This window comes from Maniola jurtina, chromosome 15 (genome assembly GCF_905333055.1).
Source record: "Maniola jurtina chromosome 15, ilManJurt1.1, whole genome shotgun sequence".
NCBI lineage: Eukaryota > Metazoa > Arthropoda > Insecta > Lepidoptera > Nymphalidae > Maniola > Maniola jurtina.
In genome coordinates, this window is record NC_060043.1 from 9,825,383 (window position 1) to 9,848,758 (window position 23,376).

At 34.4% G+C, this 23,376-nt stretch overlaps 1 protein-coding gene across 4 annotated transcripts in view; it reads left to right on the plus strand.

Annotated features, from left to right (window-relative positions):
- The window catches only part of LOC123872255 (fibronectin type III domain-containing protein 5), a 153,482-nt gene extending 146,480 nt beyond the window's left edge, over nucleotides 1–7,002 (plus strand). For all 4 annotated transcript variants that reach the window (XM_045916422.1, XM_045916424.1, XM_045916423.1 and 1 more), the window contains 2 exons: nucleotides 2,256–2,446; nucleotides 5,261–7,002. In XM_045916422.1, the coding sequence (XP_045772378.1) occupies nucleotides 2,256–2,446; nucleotides 5,261–5,477 (408 nt within the window). In that variant the 3' untranslated portion in view covers nucleotides 5,478–7,002. The remainder of the gene's footprint in view (nucleotides 1–2,255; nucleotides 2,447–5,260) is intronic.
- The last annotated feature ends 16,374 nt before the right edge of the window (nucleotides 7,003–23,376 follow it).

Genomic DNA, 23,376 nt, shown 5'->3' on the forward strand with positions numbered 1-23,376 from the left:
GATTTATGTATGAAAACCAATTTTGAAGAGAAGCCGCGCCTCGACACCATTTGACTTCATCTGCCGTGCACCTAGCCGGTATTTTTACTTGTATCACGGTTTAAATTCTACAATTTGTTGAGATTTACTTCAATACTTCAGAGAACTACGGAGAATTTCAATAGGTAATACCTAATTAATTAATAAGGGCTGGCCAGCACTCCTTTATTTAAATTAGGTCACAAGCTTTATTGAATACGTAATGTAGAACTACCCATTAGATAACATTTTAGACGGTTTTCCGAAATATTTATCTGTCTGGTTTTCGTTTGAGATTAAATTCCATCATGCAATGTATAACTTCGGTTATTTCCATGAAAGTTCATGCCTTGAGGTGTCAAGGCCTGTAATATTTTGGGCTTGGTGCTTTGGTTACTATCACCAGAGCATCTACCTTATCTATAAGTCATAGCATCTAAAGAAGAAGCTCTAATTCAACTTCTCCCGTTTGGATATCACAAATGCACTCGAGTATCCGAATGGGAGTTCAAGGCTGAGATCTGTAAAATTATGTCTTTGCTCAGCCTTGACTTAGAATAGAATAGAATAGATTTTATTCAAATAAACTTTTACAAGTGAATCGTCAAAATAATTTACCACTAGAGCGTTTTTATAGTGTCTCAAGTCTGAGCAAAGTCAAAATACGCTCTTTAGATTTCAGCCTAAGCTACTAAAAGTTAGACACTCAGATGCTGAAAAGAATCTATCTAGTAGTCAGTGGGTATTTACTGACCAATCTGAATACAGACAATTTTGTTTATTGTGTGGCTTATAGTTTTTTAGTTGAGTGAATTTATAATAATCTTTGGTCATAGCATCTAGCAAGCTTTCATTCACGGACTTATATAACACCACCACACGGCATTAACACCGCACATTTTTTGCAGGAGAAATCTTACCAAATACGCAGTGTAGAACCGTTCAGTACTGTGTACGTTTTTTTTTTGCAGTACAAACTACGTGCAAATGGTTCTATACTCCAAATTTGTGCCGCTACGTACTTGGTAAGATTTATCTTGCAAAAAATTGTGTAAACGGGGTCTCTGCAGGCCTAGTATCAAATATGAAAACTAGAAAGAAATGATCACAATCATAATATCGCAATCACTTCTATTAGCTGACACTCACAATTGGCTACATCGCATTCGACCTGTATCTATCGGGCTATAAAATTTTAATAGTAAAAAATGTTTATTGTTTTACATAGTCTATGGTTTGTGATAGTGAACAACCATGCTTTGAAACATGCTATGGTAGACCGTGTCTTACCCAAGGTGCGTAAATACCAAGTATCTATGTGGTCCGTGCGTTGTGTGTATAATATGTAGATACGACACACAAACAACCATACCAATTTGTCTTCACTTATTATATATTAAAACACGAATGTATGAGCTTTGTTCATCGCGAGTTTTGTAATCTTTATAATTTTAAATACATATCAAAACCTATGTCTCCCCTGGATATCACGCTCGGAGGTTTTTTTACCATTAAGTTAACTTTAAGTTTTAAATAAACTTTGGCTTAGTGGTCAAAGGCGTCCGGGTGCGATACGCAGGAGATACCGCAGGTTCGAATCTGTCGGTTCCACAATTTTTAGGGTTCCATAACTCAATAGGGAAATCAGATCCCTTATAGGATCACTTTGTCCGCCTGTCTGTCCGTCTGTCAAGAAAACCTATAGGGTACTTTCCGTTGACTTAGAATCATAAAATTTGGCAGGTAGGTAGGTCTTATAGCACAAGTAAAGGAAAAATCCGAAAACCGTAAATTGGCGCACAAAAAAATTAATTAAAATGTGTTCATGAACAAATAATTAGTATTCTCAATTCCAAAGTAAGATAACTATACCAAGTGGAGTATGAAGGGCTTTACCTGTACATTCTAAAACAGATTTTAGTTTATGTTTATGCATAATAATTTTTGATTTATCGTGCAAACTATTGTGAAAAATACCCGAGTAGGTACGGAACCCTCGGTGCGCGAGAACCGAGAACGAAAATGAAAATACATTCACAAAAAATAATTAGTTTACTAAATCGCAGATAGATAGCTGTCCGTCATTAACTTGCGTTGTTAGTACGCAACCCTCGGTGCGCGAGTCCGACTCGCACTTGGCTGGTTTTAGTTATGTAGTCAAAATTCCTTAAAGTATGTATATAGGTAAAACAGTATCATGATAAGTATAAATTGTTAATATCTTTGTATTTTTGTAGCACATGCGTTGGTCACACACGCACACACAAAGCCTGGAGTGCGAGGAGCATCTACTAGCGAGGTGTAGTAACCGGCCGAGGGTGAATTCCGCCATCTTCGTGTCCGCCGAGCCAACTGGTTTCGCGGGCTTTGATCCGAGTGAATTCCTCAGGAGGCACGGATCGCAATCGCAGCTGTGTCGTAAAGCCAGGTAACATAGGATCACCTGTAGGTAGAATGTGTTTGTCCTTAACATATTATACAGGGTGCTTCCAGAACGCTAGCAAAAAATTAGCGTAATTATTATACTCCCTTAACACAATCCAATGCCAATGAACATTTGCCTTATCTTGTGGTTTTAGTGATTTAGTATTTTTCAAACCCGCATTGTATAGCGGGCAAAACTCGGGTCTAGGTCCCACCTACGACGCGGCATTGACTTCGAGTGGCCTATTTATGGAACTTTCGTTGACCTCTAGCGTCAATCAGATGTTTTAATTGCAATATATTGTGAACTATTGAAAAATACAGGATTTTAAAAATATTTTTTCGTAGTTCACTTATAGTATCTTATCAGTAATTATCAGTACTGTCACCTGTCTTCGTTTTTGTTATCGTTCTGTGTACATCCTGTATATTATTATGTGACATTAGGGCGATCCTCCGCTAACACTGGGATTCGAAGCCCCCTATCTTGACTATGAATTTCAATGTAAGTGCACAACGAATTCAAGTAAGTCGCTGGAAGTCATTGTCAAGTATCACAAGACCATATTCTATGTGCTAAACCTTGCAAGAGTTCAACAGTTAGAGTTGAGACAACCACAGACATTTTTTAGCAGAATCTCTAAGCAACGCTCGTAAGTAACGGCGTTTAGTGAATTATGAACTAAAAATAAAATCATGTTACACATGAGAGATTAAACTTTGCGAAGTCAAAAGTGCAACGCACACTGACGGAGTGGAGTGGAACCGAGGTTTTTCTTTATAACTTTACTTATGTTGGCATAACGGCGGCTCGCCCTCTTTGTTTTGTTGCCAGTATACCGATTTCAACCATATGCCAACCACACAAAGTTGAGTTAAAATTTTTATCAAAAATACTCGCACTCTGTCTGTATGTGTTGCATCTTAAGCGCTGGGCGTAGAACCGAACGTCGTATGCATGTACATGTGTCTGGTTGTTCACCTTCTTAAGAAAAATATATTAAATCTAGATTTATGTGCGTATATGCGATCATACTGTTCGCTTTTAGCTTTTTATCTGAGAAAACTCTATGAAATTGCAGCAGAAATGCCGTAAATTTTGGTTTATTGACTTGACTATGAAACCTTATGTTATGCTTGACCCAACACGAACCTGACTGGTCATTTTCTTTTGCGAATTCTTGAGGCAAATAAATCTTACAGTCGGAATTGTGCCCTAAAGCCCTGTGAAATAAAATGCATATTTGTGTGTCTAGTTTTACACGTGACGATATTAACCGCTTTCTGCTTTTTCTTTTGCAACTATTATGTCTTTAGATTGCTTCGGGAGTCCAGTATGAGCATGAGGGTGAACATGAAAACGTTTTTGACTTTGTTTGAAATGCTTTCATATTCATATTGAAGTGGCTTTTAAGTTTCACAGCTACCGGCTACGAAAGAATTCACGTTGCGAGGTGTTAAGTTGCAAAATTCCATTTCTCGCTTGAGAACAATCTTTTGTTTTGTAATTTTAGTTATAGAAATGAAGAGTAGAAATGAGTTTTAGCTTAGCATAGAATATTTATTTTTATTAAAAGAAAATATTAATTTTTTGGAAAAGCTACGACTGCAGTGGTGACCTATTCGTAAATCTCAAAATGAATCCAAATGAATTTTAATCCTAAGCGAATAGGTATTTTTTCTTTATGAGTAAAAAGTTTCGTATAAATGCGAAAACATGTTCATTGATTTGTTCTTCAATCACGCCGCAACAAAGTAAAAGAATGACGTAATTTTTTGCATGAATATAGTTAAAAACCTGGTGGAGAGTGAGTGGGGACATTTTCATAGTATAGTTGGATAAGGAAATAGTAGGGTAGTTTCACTCAAGCTATCCGTGCGAAGCCAGGGTGATTCATTAGTATAAAATAATTCAATATTTTCTGATTTTGCTCCAAAACGAGGCCAAAAAAGGCAATTTTTGAATCAAATTTCAAACAACTAACGAATTTAAGTTTAAAATGGTTTATGAACATTTTGCTAATAATATTAAAACTTTGTAGTCGAATGCAAACAGTAAACTAGTTCTAGTCGCTCCAAACTCAGATTAACAGAACCGTATTTGTGGAAATGAAACAAAATTGAAACAAAAATACAACTAGATTTATAAACCGTAAAGTGAAACACGAAATCAACATGAAATTTTAAAAAAACGTTATAAATTATGGTCATGGCAATGAAATATTTTGAATTTTTACAAAATAATATTAAATTATACGCTGAATGAGGTCGGACAAAACCACGGTCTTTAATTATTTTTAAATTCCGTGGAAACTCTTTGTTTTTCCGGGATAATTAGAAGCTTATGCTGTTCTCTGGATATAAGCTATCACTGTATTAAAATCGGTTAATCGGATGGGTTTTTAATAATCCCATAGAAACTAATTTACCGGGAAATAAAGGAGCATGTCTATTCCCGGGTCGCAAGCTATGTTTTTGCCCGACTAAATCGGTTAAATGGATGTAACAATACGTACGTGCAGATGTCGAGTGTTAACACCTGTTGTCATGATCACCATTCATCATCGTCTTCGATGCGCCTGATATGACCGAATCTTGGCGTTGACGTCAGATGTCTTTTCCATTTTGAAGTTACTCTTCTAGTGGTACGGTTGGCCTCAGAATTCGAGTAGCAATTCCGCGAGACTATTGCATCAAAAACACTCACACATGTAACGCATGTGCATAACCGTGCCGCGCGAATATGAGCATTAAAGTGCTACACGATTTGCGGCCTTTGACTGTACATGGTTATCTTAAATCGTGATAATCTTTACAGGTCAGCAGACAACATACCTCTGACAACGATGAGTGATTCATCAGAACGGCTGTGCACAGTCAAAGCACCTCGAGAGGAGACGATCAACGAAGAAGGGTGCAAATCAGATGACAGTGGTAGTGTTGAGACGGTAAAGCACTTCGGTCTACCGATCCTCTCCGTATCCGGACCCTCGCCCCCGGACGAGGACTACGACCAAATAGATGAGTACCTGTAGCATTTCCATACCGGTTTCCAGCTGAAATACGTGCTGGAAAAGATGCGGCCGCCTTGGCCGAGTCCTGCACAAAGTCCCTAAGAAATAGACTTATCTACAAGAAGTATAAACTATCGCACTGATCTCTGTAAACTATTACAAACTTGCGTTATTCTCTCGTGTATATTGTGTGTGAAAAGTGTTTTGTGATTGCATATATATGCTACAACGAATTTTTAAAGACTCTCGGCTGATCTATCGCTATTTCAAGTGTGTCTTGATGAGGGACCATGGACATTTTCGTCGTGTTTTGTCAAATATTCAACTGATTTTTAACTCGAAATTCAGTAAACGAAGGTCTGAGCCGATAAGACATTAAAAAGCAAATCAGCTCATTGGAACTTGGTGAAAGTTTGTAGAGTTGTAGTTGGTAGTGTCTTGAACAACTTATTAAAAGTCTTTGAGGTAGCATTACTTAGGTTAATATGTGATATCAGGTGAAAGAAGTTATAGATGTACTCCTTGACTGAGATGTTTCTTAGGGTATAGTGCGAGTTATAGAAGGATGACAGCAACGTAGCTTTGCTTGATTTACGGCAACTGTCACCCTTGCCATAGCTATAGTTGTTACTTTTTCAGTTTTACTCAAAAATCTCAAAAATAATTTAGAACGATAATAAACTAAATTTGTATACAAAAAACCTTTTTCACTTCAATTAAAAAAAGGTAAGTGGGCTGACCCACAGGTCGCGGTCGCATCTTACTGTTTCATTTCCTCGCAATGGAAGTGAAACGCAGAGTGTACGAGTATAACTCGCCTTCGGCTCGGGTACATAAACGTGTCTGATAAAACGGCTTGTTTATGCCCCTGTGGTAGAGCTTGTCTATTTTAAAATGACGCGTCCCACCACCGCAATTTACACATCTAAGTGAACAAAATTATGTAGTGGGGCGCGTCATTTCAAAATAGACAAGCTCTACAATCTATTATTTTGCATCATTCTTATTAGGTGGTTTAGTTTCAAAGTACTAGCAGTGTTTAACTGAAATCTATATTTTAGAAAAGAGGGCCATACATTTTGTCTCCCCATCTCTTGAGATTTCAAGTGAGTATATTGTTCTGGACACTCCCTTCCGTGACTTTGCCTAACGTACATATTATATAAATTTAATTTGGCATATTTAGGCACTCCTTCGTTTACTGACTTATACATCTGTCTCTATTGAGTGTTTAGATAAATAATATCGAAATTCGGTAATCTAATTTTAATCTAATTATCACATAATATAGATTGTAAGGGACTGCACAATATATTTAAAAAGATTTATCGAAATTTAACTGTGCCACTTTAAATATTACCCTATTTTATGAATTAACCAATGTCTATGATAGTATTTTTCCTAAGCAATCTATATGTAAGTTTAATGAGCTTTGGTATTGTAAACCTTAACAAAATTACTTTATGCACTGTACATAGGACGGATTTTTTGATCTTTAGCATACATTTATTTTATTGTAATTTATTGTAAATATTATCTGAATGTTAAAAAATAAAATAACAAAAGTTAATTATATGAAAAATGTTTTGAAACATCATTTTAAATATTTTTGATTATTATTATTGCTTTATTTTAATTATTAAAAAAGGATCATATTATTTTCTTTAATGTTAAAATTTTTTGTAAAATTTTGCAAATCTAAAAATTAATAATAAGGATAGAGCATTTTATAGGTTTACGTGCAGAAGCTCATAAAATTCTATGTAAAATATCTTCAGTGTCTTGTAAAATTATAAAGTATTCGACTAGTCTTAGTACGTACAATTTGATAGATATGCCTATGATAATATACCTAAACTAGTTTTCGATTGCCTGTAGTCGTATTCGCAATTTTGTCTTAAAGACTAATAAAATAATACTTGTCTATGTGGTTATAGAGTTAGTGTAGAATTGAAGGTTGAACTTTGGTCCAATGAATTGTATTATCAGCACCATGGTGTTTTAGGAAGTAAGCGAGTGACGAATTTTATATGATAACATCAGACAAGTGGTTACTTTGGGATGCTGATTTATCTTTTTAAACTAAGGGATTACTCGTACTTATAGAAAATTAAATATTGTATATTTTACGACTACGACATCTGAAATAGTAGTTTTATGTAACTACGTCATTAATCGGGTATAGTATTGACGATTCTAAGGAAGCAATTTGAAGCAAAATGAATGATATGAAGCAAAGTGAAGAAGCAGTATTCATAAATCACGAAAATTAATTGCACAATTTAAGAGGGGTCTCTCCGTCACTCGCTCCATACAAACGTAGTTTCAATTTCATTTGAATATTCAGCAACCAAAGTCCATGAAATTTTGCAAACATATTCTAGAAACTAACATCTATGTCTGCGGTTTTCCAGATTTCTGTTAAAATATTCGGTTTCAAAGTTACGCGGTCTTAAAAATTCACAATATTTAAAACTGTAATTTTAAAACTACATATTTTTAGATAAATCTAAAACACCACAGGTACAGATATTAGTTTCTAGAATATGTCTGCAAAATTTCATGGACTTTGGTTGCTTAATATTCAAATGAAATTGGAACTACGATTGTATGGAGTAAGTGACGGAGAGAGCCCTGTTAATTACTGATCAATCACAAAAATTAATTACTGATGCTGTAAATGCCCGTTGTCAATTATTGTCTTTACCCATTTAAATTACGATTTTATCACTTTCCTCACGTTGACGTTACAAACGTAAATATTTCTACGACAGTAATTTATTTTATAGGCACGGTCTCCACATACAAGCACTAATACAATACGGAGCTATATAAACCACATATAGATATGAATAAGATTTGTGGTATGTGTTGTGTACCGATTGAGTATCAATTATTATCAGCACCAGCGCAGTGGCAGTATAAATATCAAATTATCATGAAGAGTTTTCTTTTTAAACACTCGCGTCAATCTCTTTCCTCCTCTAATGAATGAATTTAAATTATAGGGGTATCTTAAATGGTACTATATCAATATAATCATATCTTCACTTTGCTTCGTCCAGCTTCCTACCTACCTTTGTCAACTAATAAGAAATGTAACATAATATAAAATAATTAAGTCAATTATTCCAAAACCTTGTAAAGATAAACGAGAAATTTAAATAATGGCACTAAATTAAAAAAACTTACTCAAGAGAAAATCTTAGCATTGATTCTTTACTGGTGTTAAGGGACCAGATTGTATGGGGTAGACTGTAGAGGATTTGAAGTCGAGAGTCATTTTGACCCGATATCAGTTGGAGCTAAGACTACTTTATTCCCTCCACTATGTATAACCTTTGGATTAGGTGTTTATCTAACTCTCATTATTGCTTGAATACATTTATCATCAAAACTCAGATTATACCACAAAGCTAGGTACCTACTTATTAAGCATAATAAACTATTGTATGTTTTATGAAAGTGCATCGTAGTAATTTACTTTGCAGTTGTTTGTAGATTGGAGCTTTGTGAGGATTGCAATTAAACAAAAAACCCTCATTCAGTATGCCTTTGACACCAGTTATTATGCGTAGTTTTAGACGTGATGTAAAGAATTTTTTATTCATAAATTGCGTAGTATAAGCCTTATCTTCAGTTAGTTTGGATTTTTTGCTGTGTTATATACCTATACTTAAACTCCTTTTTTTAGTTAAGGTGGATGTGACGGGCCTGCTCGCGAAATTCAAATTTAATTAGGTTTTTGGCAATTTGTAAACTAATACGACAGCGTAGGCTTTTGGCATTTTAATTGCGCCAATGGCAGTATCATCCTCACAGGTTTATGACCTACCTAACCAACAGGACTAATTTGAGACTTAGTCGATACTAGAGCTAATTTCTTAAACTAGACCCTTTCAAGTAAATATTTTTATATAAACCTGTGAGGATGATACTGTCATTGGCGCAATTAAAATGCTATAAGCCTGCGTTGTCGTATTAGTTTACAAATTGCGAAAAACCAAATTTAATTTGAATTTCGCGGGCAGACCCGTCTCATGCCCCTGAAGTACTTATATTATTATCTGCTGTTTTCAAATAGTTTTCTTTCTGTTATCTTGATTTACTGCTGTATAATCTTACGTGTCTATCAAGTTCTATTTTATTAGAAATTGATATTTTCAAATCAAGTCCTTTGAATTTCTGCGCAATATTTTTTTATTTATTCGCGTAGGTCGTAGGTATAGTTCTAGGTAGTAATGAAGGCTGAACATTATTTATTTTAATAATAGTTTTATGATTTGCCTCTCACTCATTAATATCATAATAAACAACAAGAATATTTGCATAAATATAATCACTATACAAATTGCCAACGAAGGTGAGGAATTAGATAACTCTTATCAATCTATGTTTAGCCTATTCTCTAATTACTGTAGTCATCTTGTGCCAATATTAATTGTTAATTTATTTCAGAATTATCCGTATTTTCATGATACTTTTCAAATTCAAAATACACATCAAAACCTCAAAGAATGCCTTCATATTTTTAGAATTTAACAGAACGGATATATTTTCAAAGTCACTAAGTAATTCTATTTTAAAAATTATATTAAATATTTTATTAGGTAATAGAGATAAAAGAAATAATAGTTTCATCTAATACTATTTATTATAATAAAATTTTAATCCATAGACCGTAATTAATGGTAAGTTAAATTACTTAATTGACATATTTTTACCTAGACAGAGTTATCACGGAAGAACATATTTTGAATATTGGTTTAAGTATACATTTCGATTTATTTTAATAGTATATACCTACTACAAAAGATACTTCAAAGATATTTCAACTAAAAATAACTTTAAATAATAATATGTTAATAATGTAAAAAGGTAAATACTAAAATTATTGCTATAAACCTGTCTATTTTGTGTTAAATTCCAAAAGTACAATTAATGATATTTTCAAAGAAATGTTAATAAATCTTGCAAAGAAGCCTGTTTATATTTAAATTACATTTAATTAATTTACCTTCGCCTCTATCAAGGTATGTTGGTTGATAAAAATAAAAACTGTGTTGATTGATTCACCATATTTAATGAGTTAACGGGGCTCCTCCGTCACTTGTTTCATACAATCGTAGTTCCAATTTCATTTGAATATTAAGCAACCAAAGTCCATGAAATTTTGCAGACATATTCTAGAAACTAATATCTGTGTCTGTGGTGTTTTAGATTTTTCTAAAAATATGTAGTTTTAAAATTGCAGGGGCTCAAAGATTTGTATGAAATTTTTTAAGATCGCGTAACTTTGAAACCGAATATTTTAACAGAAATCTGGAAAACCACAGACATAGATATTAGTTTCTAGAATATGTCTGCATAATTTCATGTACTTTGGTTGCTTAATATTCAAATGAAATTGGAACTACGATTGTATGAAACGAGTGACGGAGAGAGCCCGCTTAAGTTTAATTATAACTAATGAACTATTATCTGATGTAGTGTAGCTTTTACATGATATTAGAAGATGCGTAATTATAAAATGTAGTTTTACTTGAAAGTTGTACATATCTCTGATCACGATAATTATTATAAATTATTGGAATGCTCATAAACTCGATTGTAAATTACATAAATTATGACTAATGTAATTGTAATTTTTTATTTTTATCCTTACAACCTCTATATTTATTATCACGATGAAATAAAACATTAAAAAATCGACTGAGTTTTTATTGTATATAGTAATTTTTTGCATAGTAAGTATTTAACAAACTTTGAGTGAATTGATTGTAATCGACATCGATCGAGTGGGTTCATAATCAGATGTGTCTTGTAATATTATGTATCATTGTTTGTTACCCAATATAATAACTTTATCTATCAAATATAATGACTGAACCGATTTGGCTAATATGAAAATGGGGATATCCTGAATATACCCTGAAGTAACACGAAGGCTACATTTCATTCTGGAAAATCAAATAGTTCCCGTGAGATTTTTGAAAACCTTCATCCACGTGGATATAGGTTTTTATCCACGTATCCTAGTGGGAGGAAATATCTGAAATATACATTTACAAAGTCCCCTGCCAGGAATCGTATCAGGGACCTCCAACTTATAAAACACACAGCTCACAGATCACAGAGCTCACAACTGCGCAATGAGGTCATCAAACATCGATTTTATAATATCGATATCGTCTTCAAATAAAATATCTTCATAGAAGCAATAAGATATTATATTATATTTAGACTAAATTGAACAAAGGAAATTCGCTGCCTAGACGTAAGTTGCTGAGAAAAGAAGACGTAATATTTTATTTTGATTTTCAATGGATAATCCAGCGATAGATATCGACATTGGATCTTTAATTCGTCATCATTATCATTATCAACCGACGTTCACAGCTGGGCATAAGCCTCTTGTAGGAACTTATACACGCACTAGTCTTGCACCGCCTGAATCCAGCGGCTCCCTGCAACTCAAGTTGAATGAAATGAAATGAAATGATTTATTTATCAAATTTAAGTACATGAGTTTCATGGAGTCCTGGCCCATAAACTAGGTCAGCCCGTATTATAGGGGCCAGTGCCTTCCCATACAAATATTTATAACTAGCTGACGCCCGCGACTTCCCGTGGGAACTCTTTGGTTTTCCGGGATAAAAAGTAGCCTATGTGCTAATCCAGGATATTATCTATCTCCATTCCGAATTTCAGCCAAATCTGTCCAGTAGTTTTTGCGTGAAGGAGTAACAAACATACACACACACACACACACACACACACACACACACACACACACACACACACACATACACACAAACTTTCGCCTTTATAATATTAGTGTGATTAGTGTGATTAAGATTGATTAAAATCAAATAAGTACGCAATAATGTATATACGAATGAATGAGTTGAACATAACTTTAGAAAAATATTATATGCATGCTTCCTTCCACAAAACTTTTGCGACATCTGGAAATAGGCAAGTAAGTTTGATAAAGAATTGCAAATTGATTTCGCGAGATGTAAAAGTAATTTACATAAAATGCTCTTTAGCATATAACAGATGCTAAACGTAATTCGAAGTAACACATAACAATATCTATTCAAATTCGCTTGCTAAATTGACAAGGGCTTCGTAATTGAATGCCACGTTAACAATTTGCATATTATACTCGTCCGACCTTGTAAATCATTTGTTATCTTGGATGACTTCAGTAATTTAAATACGTGTACCTATGTTAGAACACTTTTCCTTAATGGTTCATAAAAACAACCACCTCCATCTCATCAACCGATTGCCGGCCCACTTCTAAGCATGGATCTTCCTTGGCACTAACTTCTTGGTACCACTTCAATCAAGATGCTGACCTCTAAACAGCTGATCTATTTGACGAATATTTTCGGTGGAAGTATCATATTATGAATGTTACTTCTGGCCGAAAAAATGTTTGAGATACTCTCAAGCAATTTCTGCCGCCACGCCTTAAGTTTTTTAAAAAAAAATTTAAGAAGGCACCATTAGTATTAGTATTATTATTATTAGTAGTTATGACTATTTAAAAGTACTTGTAATTTTTTTATTTCAATAAAACATCTATTTATTCCTTTTACCTATTTCAAAAAGTGATTTCGTTAGCACCCTTCGGATACGGAACTCTAAAAACGCATCGGCCAACTAGCTATTGGCAAGTGTATCACTAGACTTAGGAGTATATCACGAGTTCAAACGAACGTTCAGTTATAGCTATTTGGAAGATTAATAGACCATCAATTTGCAATTTCCGTGCACGCTGGTAAACAGCCTAACGTTAGTATTATCCATACTCCATACTAATATTGTAAATGCGATAGTGTGTCTGTCAATTTGGTAAAGAGTTAGCTTATATCCCGGGGACGGACATAGGCTACTATCCCGGAAAATCAAGGAGTTTCCACGGGATACCTAAACCGCTTGACCGATTTGTATGAAATTTGGTACCAAGGTAGCTTACGTCCATATAATTGACATAGGCAAATTTTATCCCGGAAAATCAAAGAGTTCCCGTGGGATTTTGAAAAATGTAATTCCACGCGGACGAAGACGCGAGCATCAGCTGGTATTTAATATATATAGCCGGGATAAAAAGTAGCCTATGTGTTAATCCAGGGTATATTCTATCTCCATACTAAATCCGTCCAGTATTTTTTGCGTGATTGAGTACCAAACATCCAAACATCCACACTTTCATATTTATAATATTAGTAGGATTTAGCTATGGTGACGTGAAATCATAGAAAAATAGGGCTGCCATAAGGTTACCAGCGTCAAATTAAAACAATTTCAATACAAATATTATTATACAATAATTTATATTTTATTCATTAGCTATTTGGTTCGCTAGACCTTTTACAGTAAGCCGCTTAATTTATTATCTTTAATAATAATTTATAAATGTAAAGGTTGGGATTAAATTACAAAAGGTTGTTGTACAAACCTATGTTTTACAAGATTGTACAGTAAAATTTTCCTTTAACTTGTAAAAGCTTCTTAGAATTTTGATTAACTTGTTAAAGGCTTACTACTTTTTAGTCATAAGTGCTTGAAATTTAAGTAGGTACTAATCTGGATTATTACACCTTACTCGTGGCAAGCATAATAATATTATGATATTAACCAGATATCACAGTTAGATTTATATATAAGCTGGCTGAGATCCAAATCCTTTCGATATTTTAATCAAGTATTTATACATTATAGTGCATGCATAAACCTTAGATCCTTATTGGATTCTGACATAGATAGACACTGGGTCTAAAAATTAGAGATTTACCTGTCTTTTGTCTCTACATAGACCTCCACGAAGAAAGGATTTTCAGAAAAACCGTGGGATTGAGCAAGCAGCAATGCAATAGATACCTACCTATATATTGATAACATAGTGGCAACAGTAGGTATTGATTTTATATAAAACTTTAAAAATAAGGACGTATAAAAAAGCTTCGTCTCCGTTATAGTAAACTAATCAAGTGTGAAAATACATGACATAAAAATAATATGAGCTTTCAATATGAGAAAATTAAGGACACTATAATCTGTGCTTTAAAAATTTATATCCATAGGTACTCCATACTAATATTATTAATGCTAAAGTATGTCTGTCCGTCAGTCTGTCTGCTAGCTTTTTACGGCCCAACAGTTTAGCCGATTTTGATGAAAGGTACAGAGTTAGATTACATCCCGGGGACTCTTTGATTTACCGGGACAAAAGTAGCCTATGACTTTTTGTCCCGGAATAGCCAAGAGTTTTCACGGGATTTTAAAAAACCTAAATCCAAGCGGACGAAGTCGCGGGCATCATATTACACTATAATTTATTAAACTAGCTTTTGCCCACAATTTCGTCCGCGTATTACACTGAACGTTTTGAACTTCCTTGTATCCATATTACAGGGTAACAATAGCGACAGTATCAAAGCGCATGCAACAAAAATATACAATTCTGAAACACAGTGTTTGTGAGATATACATTACCGATGCTGTTTCTATTCAAGCTTGTAGTTAACGTCAAAGGAATACGGGATATAAACAAGGTGGTCTGAGAGCCTATAGGAAGTATTGACGAGTTGCTTGATTTAAGCTAAAATTAGGAAAACTATTCGTTCTTCTGCTATAGCTGACTCTCGTGGTTTTTAAACAGGTGGAGATTTAGGTATTTCAGGTCGTTTGTATATTATCTATACCTGTAACACTACACAAGACATGATTTGAATTTACCTATCATCAATACCTTACAACTACAAGATATCTTCGTCAAATTTTCTTAAAAATTGCTTTAAATACGCCATCATCGTACGTCATGTTCGTACTTATAGGTTCTGGCAGAATCAAATTCCACTTATTAACAGGGCTCTCTCCGTCACTTACTCCATACAATCGTAGTTCCAATTTCATTTGAACATTAAGCAACCAAAGTCCATGAAATTTTGCAGAGATATTCTAGAAACTAATATCTGTACCTGTGGTGTCTTAGATTTTTCTAAAAATATGTAGTTTCAAAATTACAGGAGCTCAAAGATTTGTATGTGAATTTTTAGATCGCGTAACTTTGAAACCGAATATTTTAACAGAAATCTGGAAAACCACAGGCATAGATATTAGTTTCTAGAAATGTTTATAAAATTTCATGGACTTTGGTTGCTTAATATTCAAATGAAATTGGAACTTCGTTTGTATGGAGCGAGTGACGGAGAGACCCCTCTTGATCATTGAGCTTTGTTAAAAAATAATTGAAATTTTAGAAATTCGTATGGCGTCCTGTCCATACTAATATTGTACTAAATGCAAAAATATCTGTCTTTATGGCTCATCCTTTTAACAGATTTCAATGAAAGGCACAAGATGCTGGAGCCCATCTCCATAGAGGCTACTTTTTATCCCGGAAAATACTTTCCGTAGTTTAAAACAATTAATTTAACTTTCACAAGTAATTTTGAATCGTCAAGTGCATCTTAATACCAGTGGTTCAAAATGCTTTCCTTACCTAGAAAAACCTGTGTGTCAGCAGGTAACGCTGAACAACCACTCTATACACTCCCTTAGATACTTGCTACCTTTTGTCAAGCACTTCCTCAAAATTACCAATTTCTCTCAGGCCAAGGTGCATCATTTTCAATCCTTTTACATTTGACGTGAATTGGATTGATTCCAATACTTTAATGCTTGTCAGTGATGAATAGTGAATTGTTGTTCGTATTAGCCGGATTAACAGAAATAGACTCAATTATATTTCAGTCTTATTCATAAAAATCCCTTAATATAGGTTTAAAACGTTCATTAGCTAAAATGCTCATTAGGCCTATTAAACGTTTCATAACTTACTTTATTCATAAAGGTTCAATAAACCTCTCACAACTAAATTCTCGCTATAGGCTAGTTTCGCTTTGTTATGTTGTCGTTCTGATGAATTCATAGACAAAATTGCAAAAAAACTGGGCTCTACACAGAAAAGTGACGCAGGTGTGACATTTGTTTTCGAATTTCGGTCAATTGTCTGAGTTCTGGAGGATAGTTAGGTATTAACGTTCGGAGTTTTGTTCCGATTTATTTAATTATAAAAATGGAAACAGGAAGGAATTTAGAAATTAGCGTTAGATTTTATTATACTATTTAAAAAAAAAGATGTATTAGGTAAAAGTATGTATTAGAATTTAGATACAGTACCTGGACATTCATGGAATAAAATCCTTTTTTTTTTTAATTGAAAATATTACAATAAAACTTAAAGCTAGCCTTATCTAATTACTATACAAATCATGCCCGTGTGGAATGGTGCCAAGAATACTGGCTGCATTTCCACGCTTGACAGCCAGGCTGATCCGTTGCGCAAAAAATGAGCCAGCCCTTTTTTTTACCCAAATCCTTCTCGGTTTATGTAGTTAGGTACTGAGCTGCATCACCGCCATATTTCTTACGTTAGAAGAAATCACATACCTATGTAAAAGAATGATTACATGAAAAGAAACTTCGAAATTAGGTAGAAACTTTTAGGTACCTACTTCACGACGTCCGTCCCTAGCATCTTATGGCAATTAAAACTTGCAACTCTAGTTAATTACCACAGCCTCTCGAATCCAGAATAAATAACGTATAAATAATAATGACAATGCAATGACACTAGAATCAACCAAAACAAAATAACCTCACTTCCAAACATATTATCAGCTGTTAAGACAAGACGGCGGCCATCTTATTCTTTAATAAGGGTTTATAGTAGGGTTCAGCCTGTTATAAGTTATGGAGCCGTTATTGAACACTTTTAGCACTATTGAACGTTTATGAATCATGTTTTTGAGAACTTTGCTTATAACAAGCTAATAAAGCTTCTACAAATTTTTATGAATAAGACTGTCAACTTTAGGGATTCGTAATGGGATAAGTAAACGGCTAATAGTGTTATATCGAACTTGAGTGAAATGCATTTTTTTTAACTCCCGACCCAAAAAGAGGGGTGTTATAAGTTTGACGTGTGTATCTGTATATCTGTCTGTGGCATCGTAGCTCCTAAACTAATGAACCGATTTTAATTTAGTTCATTTTTATTTGAAAGGTGGCTTGAACGAGAGTGTTCTTAGCTATAATCCAAGAAAGTCGGTTCAGCCGTTTGAAAGTTATCAGCTCTTTTCTAGTTACTGTAACCTTCATTTGTCGGGGGTGTTATAAATTTTCAATTTACACTTGTTTATTGTGTATTCTTGCGTTTACTGACTCCTGAGAATGCTTCAGTATCAGAATGAAACCTGGTTTTATGTGGTTTATGTGCTGAAGTAAGTTATTAGCTAAACCTCTGGATCACCTTATAATTTTTGTCTGTGCGTCTATTCGTTATATTTACGCATTTGCGCATCGTTCAACTAATTGTCTTGAAACTTTGTACAGTTGTTGTGGTTCCGTTGCTGTACTTCCGTGAAGGTTTCTGACATAGTACCAATGTACAAAAGATGGCTAGCGATTGCATTGCAACAAATAGTGGAAGTTAATATACTTAACTTAATGTATACGGAACCCTTATTTCACGAGCTTTACACACGTTTGGTAGTCTTTTTTCTTGGCATCAACACAGACTGGCAGAACACCTACAAGCATTCATACTGACGATTAAGTTGTTTGATTGGAAAGTGGTGATTGATAAATCACATTTCTTTAAAGTACTTATGCACGTGGGTTTAGGTAGGTATTGCTATGTATTACGTAAATGTGACGTCCTTATGACGTAGTAACTCAACGTTTCTAAACGTGCCTACTTTCTATAGTGATGCTAAGTCTATAATATACCTACCATTCAACCTTTTTTAAATTATTTTGAAGACATAAAAGATCAAGTAAAATAACAACAGGTAGGTAACTTAGCCTATGAATCGCCTATTTTTCTTTGATTTCACCATAGCCCTAATTGACATATCGTCGATTCAAAATCAAAACGAGAGTTCCCTCACTCTAGTCGTGATTTAACAACTAAATATTATTATACTTTATAATATTTAATTTGGCAGATTTACGAAACTACGTCTGTGTCCTATTTTCTAATTGAAAATCAACTAGCGCCTCTGAACCTGAAAGCAAGACATATTAAAAATAATTTCAAAATACATTGAAAAATGTCTTTTTAATTAAACTGGTCAACAGAAAATAATTTATAGTAGAACACGTCTTGATGATAAACGGATGGGACCGTAACAAAAACCATTATGGGCCGAGAGAGTTTTCAACGAGAATTATGATAAAATTTGATGAAAATGTTTTTAGCCAGTCTGTAATAGTAAGCAAAACTAAGTAGATACTTAAAAATGGAGTTATTTTTTAGCATATGAAATTTAAAGTAGGTAATTTTTTGGAGATATTTATATTTTAGTAAAATGACAAATTATTTACTTACTTAGTTCAAAAAAATTATGTAGTTAAATCACAAGGGACTAGTGAAGAGATAGAACCAAATACTTAATTTGAACTTCGTATTCGTCTACAGTCGTTCAAATTTACTGTGCAGAGGACGTATTAAACTCACGACTATGTTAAAAGTTTGTGTTTACACGTTTACAATTTATACTCGCATATAAACCACGTCTTAGTTAAAGTCCGTACTACTACTTTAACTCCGGGAAATAATAATGGTCAAAGAACAAAACTCCGTAAGTAATCATGACATACTTAGATAGAATTTTATCACACTGCCTTTCCTAAGCTCGGCTAAGATATTCAGTAAATGCGAGACCGTTTCTCAAGATAGCTGGCTACATGTCGCCTTTGTCTTTCAGGAATTCTCAGATAAATCCGTCTAGATTAAGAAGACGTGCTCTCACGAAGATGTATGGACTTGGACGTTTACTTGTCTAGAAGGCAACTCGTTTCGAAGACTTTGAACTATCGTATGCTCAAAAGATTGATGAGGGTGGCTACTCTACAGAGATGTGAATAAGAGCTACTTAAATGATTAGCAAGATAAAATCAACTAATAAAGCGCAATGCACACCGACGGAGTGGAGTGGCCGTTAGGTGCAACTACTGTACTTTCAGCTTCTTTGTGATGTAGCGAGTGCTGCATGAGTAGCCAGCTAACTCAGCTCATGCAATCGTGTGTTCATCGCGCCTCGCTTCTGTTCCCCGCGACTAGCCGTGTGGCGCATTGACCTCTGCTAATACAAGTAGGTACACTGGACTAGGGATTGCTGTACTGTTTTTAAAGCAACTTGATTTTCGTATTTTGGCGCTAAAAGGAACAGTGAGCGTCATGCGAGCGTACTCAGAACTGAATGTTCGTGATGAGACATCTGTCAACATAAGTAGTATCAACACGAATACATTTTCGGTAGGTACGCTTCGAATTGGCACCAAAATAACGGTAATTTTGTATGGCACACCTTTTGCAGTAGGAATATTTGTATGAACATATATCTATTTTAGTCGTGCTGCGCTTCTGTTCTACTTGCTGCCACTCACTGTGCCTCGACTCCACTTGCCGAGCTCAGTCTGCGCTGACCTTAAGGATCGGCCCTAAGGCAGTACAGCTGTGGTTTATTAGAGAATAGGAAAGTAATGCAGTATTGGTTGCAACGTTGTTATTTTCTTTTCCATTATTTTCTAACAATTTTCTTGTTATAATACCGATATTCTACAAGACAACAGTAAACAATAAGACACTACTATTGAAATGGAACATCAATTAAAACAAACTGTTTCTCCAATTTTCTTCTCCCATAACAATATAAAAGCCCTTTATGCAATAAAACAAATTGGAAACGCAGAAAATTAGTCAGGTCACGCAGGTCGAAAAACTTCCCAAAACTTCACCCATTGGTAATTATTTGGTAATAGAGGATGCCCGCGACTTCGTCCGCGTGGAATAAGGTTTTCAGAGATCCCGTGGGAACTGTTTGATTTTCCGGGATAAAAAGTTGCCTATGTCAATTACATGGACGCAAACTATCTTGCTACCAAAATTCATACAAATCGGTTTAGCGGATGGGTCTTTAGCCATCCTGTGGGAACTCTTTGATTCTGAAAAGTAGCCTATATCCGTCCCCGAGATATAAGCTAACTCTGTACTAAACGTCAGAATCGGTTAAACTGTTGGGCCTTGAAAAGGTAGCAGACAGACAGACAGACACACTTTCGCATTTATAATAATTATATTTGGTATCTCAGCTCGATCCATGTAACAGCTATTGTTGTAGGTAAACATCCAAATGTGTAATTATGAAAGTGTGATAGTATTGATGTGCTTGAAATGTTTGCATGAAAAATCAACGCTCTTTCTTTAACATCATAGAAAAAAAGAAACAGAAATAATTGCCTCCATTATTTTCAATTTACACCTATCTCGTATCTGTTTTGTGTTAGGGACGGAGAAAATTTTCGAAATCGATCCAGGGGTCTTTGAGTAATCGGGGAACATACATAAAAAAAAAGGATTCCGACGAATTGAGAACCTCCTCCTTTTTGGAAGTCGTAGTCACGATATTGGTAAAGTATGAAAAAAATCAAATTACCTACACTTAGGCATAGCTACAAAGACAATATAGTTAAACTAGTATTGGTACACTGGCTATAATGTAATACAAGATAATCTTATGACGTATTAAAACGGGATTGTAACGTAAAATCTCAGTAAAACTTGATCCCAATTTGATCGTAACCGCCGATGTCGATCGAAATGATTGCGCCAGTGTAAAAATCCGATTCCGAATACGGAATTATGTCGTAATCGTAACCATCTGGAAAAGGCATCCCGGAATAAAAATGTCAGAGTTTAGTTGGCAGCTTTCCTTTTAAAAGAAATCATTTTGGTATACCTACCCAGTACCCATTAAATAGAAAATCCATCCATCCAAACTTACCTATATCTAAGATGACTGATTGACGGACTGATCTATCTACGCACAGCTCAAACTAACAAGTGTAAATAAAAAATTGATAACATCCCCAACAAGTGAAGGTTACAGTAACTAGAAAAGAGCTGATAACTTTCAAACGGCTGAACCGATTTTCTTGGGTTATAGCTAAGAACACTCTCGATGAAGCCACCTTTCAAACAAAAAAAAACTAAATTAAAATCGGTTCATTAGTTTAGGAGCTACGATGCCACAGACAGATACATAGATACACACGTCAAACTTATAACACCCTTCTTTTTGGTTCGGGGATTAATAACATGGATCGGGCTGAAACAGCTATTATGACATTAACGTCTGCTAAGAAAGGATTTTTGAAAACTTGTATAGTCCACCTGGACGAAGTTGTTCATGCGAAAGTGTGTCCGTCTGTTGGCTAGCTTTTCATGGCCTATCTGTTTAACCATTTTCGACAAAAGGTACAGAGATAGCTTGCATCCTAGAGATGGATATAGGCTACTTTTTGTCGCAGAAAAGCAAAGAGCTATCAAATTTAGATACCTACGTAAGTAGGTACTCACAGATATTTCAACCGCCAAACCGGAGTTAAAAAACCTTAATATATTCATTCATAAAAGCTATCCAAAGTAGAACCTAATAAATCAGTTACCCGTATAAGAGAAATAACCGGTATTTTTAACGAGCGAAATCCTATTCCCATTACAAAAATCCATTAGTTTTCATTTAACGGTGCAGTGTTTTTGCGAGGTCGTAAATCCTGTGAAGGATTTCACTCTAACCTTGGCTATTAACTCTTACAGCCAGTTGGCTTTTGATGTGTACTTTATATATTTGAAACTTATTATGGAAGCATTATATTATATCGAGAATCTTTAGAGCTAATTTATCTATCTTTCAATTACTCCCAATCCTTACATTTTTTTTTGGCAAAGATATTATGAAACTCTTGTTAAGCCATTGATCTATCATACAATTATATTTTAAAAAGTGAAGACAAATTCGTACGCTTGTGCGCGTAGCGACACAGACTAGGTACATAGAAATTGTTACTTATGAGCGTCCTTAAAAAATGACAGTCCGTTTATAGGATTGGTTTTCATAACAAAAAATATTTATTAAAATATAAAATAAAACCTTTTCGTTTCTCTTTAGATAAAAATCATATAACTGACTAAATTACAATAGTAAATAGTAAAGTAAATAAAGTCCAAAGTACCTAAATAAAACTATTGTTTACCAAAGAAAATTAAACTCTTGTTTTATTTAATTTTACCTATTTATCCTGATAATAGTTTTAGCGTTTAAACTTTTAGTAACTTCTGTTAAACTATCCGTGACACGGATGACTTTTAAAGTTTTAACTTTGTTGTTCGGTAATGTTTTCAGGAAATACGATCTTTTACAAGGAAACTTTTGGAACTGTCCATAAAACTTTGAAACTAAATAAACAAATATTATCAGATATATTATAACTTGCCTGTAATTGCTGTTTCAAAAATATAGTATTACCGAATTGGAAGAACTGTCTTCAACGTTAACATATTTTATGAAAATATTGTAATAGTGGTTTTGGAAGTATGAGGGAAATAAAAGTGTATTACTAAACTAACAACGTAAGTTGCATAAAAACAGAATTCTAATTCGTATTTAATACTAGCCGATGCCCGCGGCTTCGCCCGCGTGGATTTAGGTTTTTCGAAATCCCGTGGAAACTCTTTGATTTTCCGGCATAAAAGTAGCCTATGTGCTAATCCAGGATATTATCTATCTCCATTGCAAATTTCAGCCAAATCCGTCTGGTAGTTTTTGCGTGAAGGAGTAACAAACATACATACACACACACACACACATACAAACTTTCGGCTTTATAATATTAGTGTGATGTGATTATTAATGCAAAAATGTCTATCTGTCTGTTTATCAGCTTTTCACGGCACATTTATTATATCGACTTTGACGTAGTTTAGTACAAAGAGAGCTTGCACTGATATCGTAAACCCGAGAGTTAAAATCTCGTTCTCGTTAGTCAGATCGTA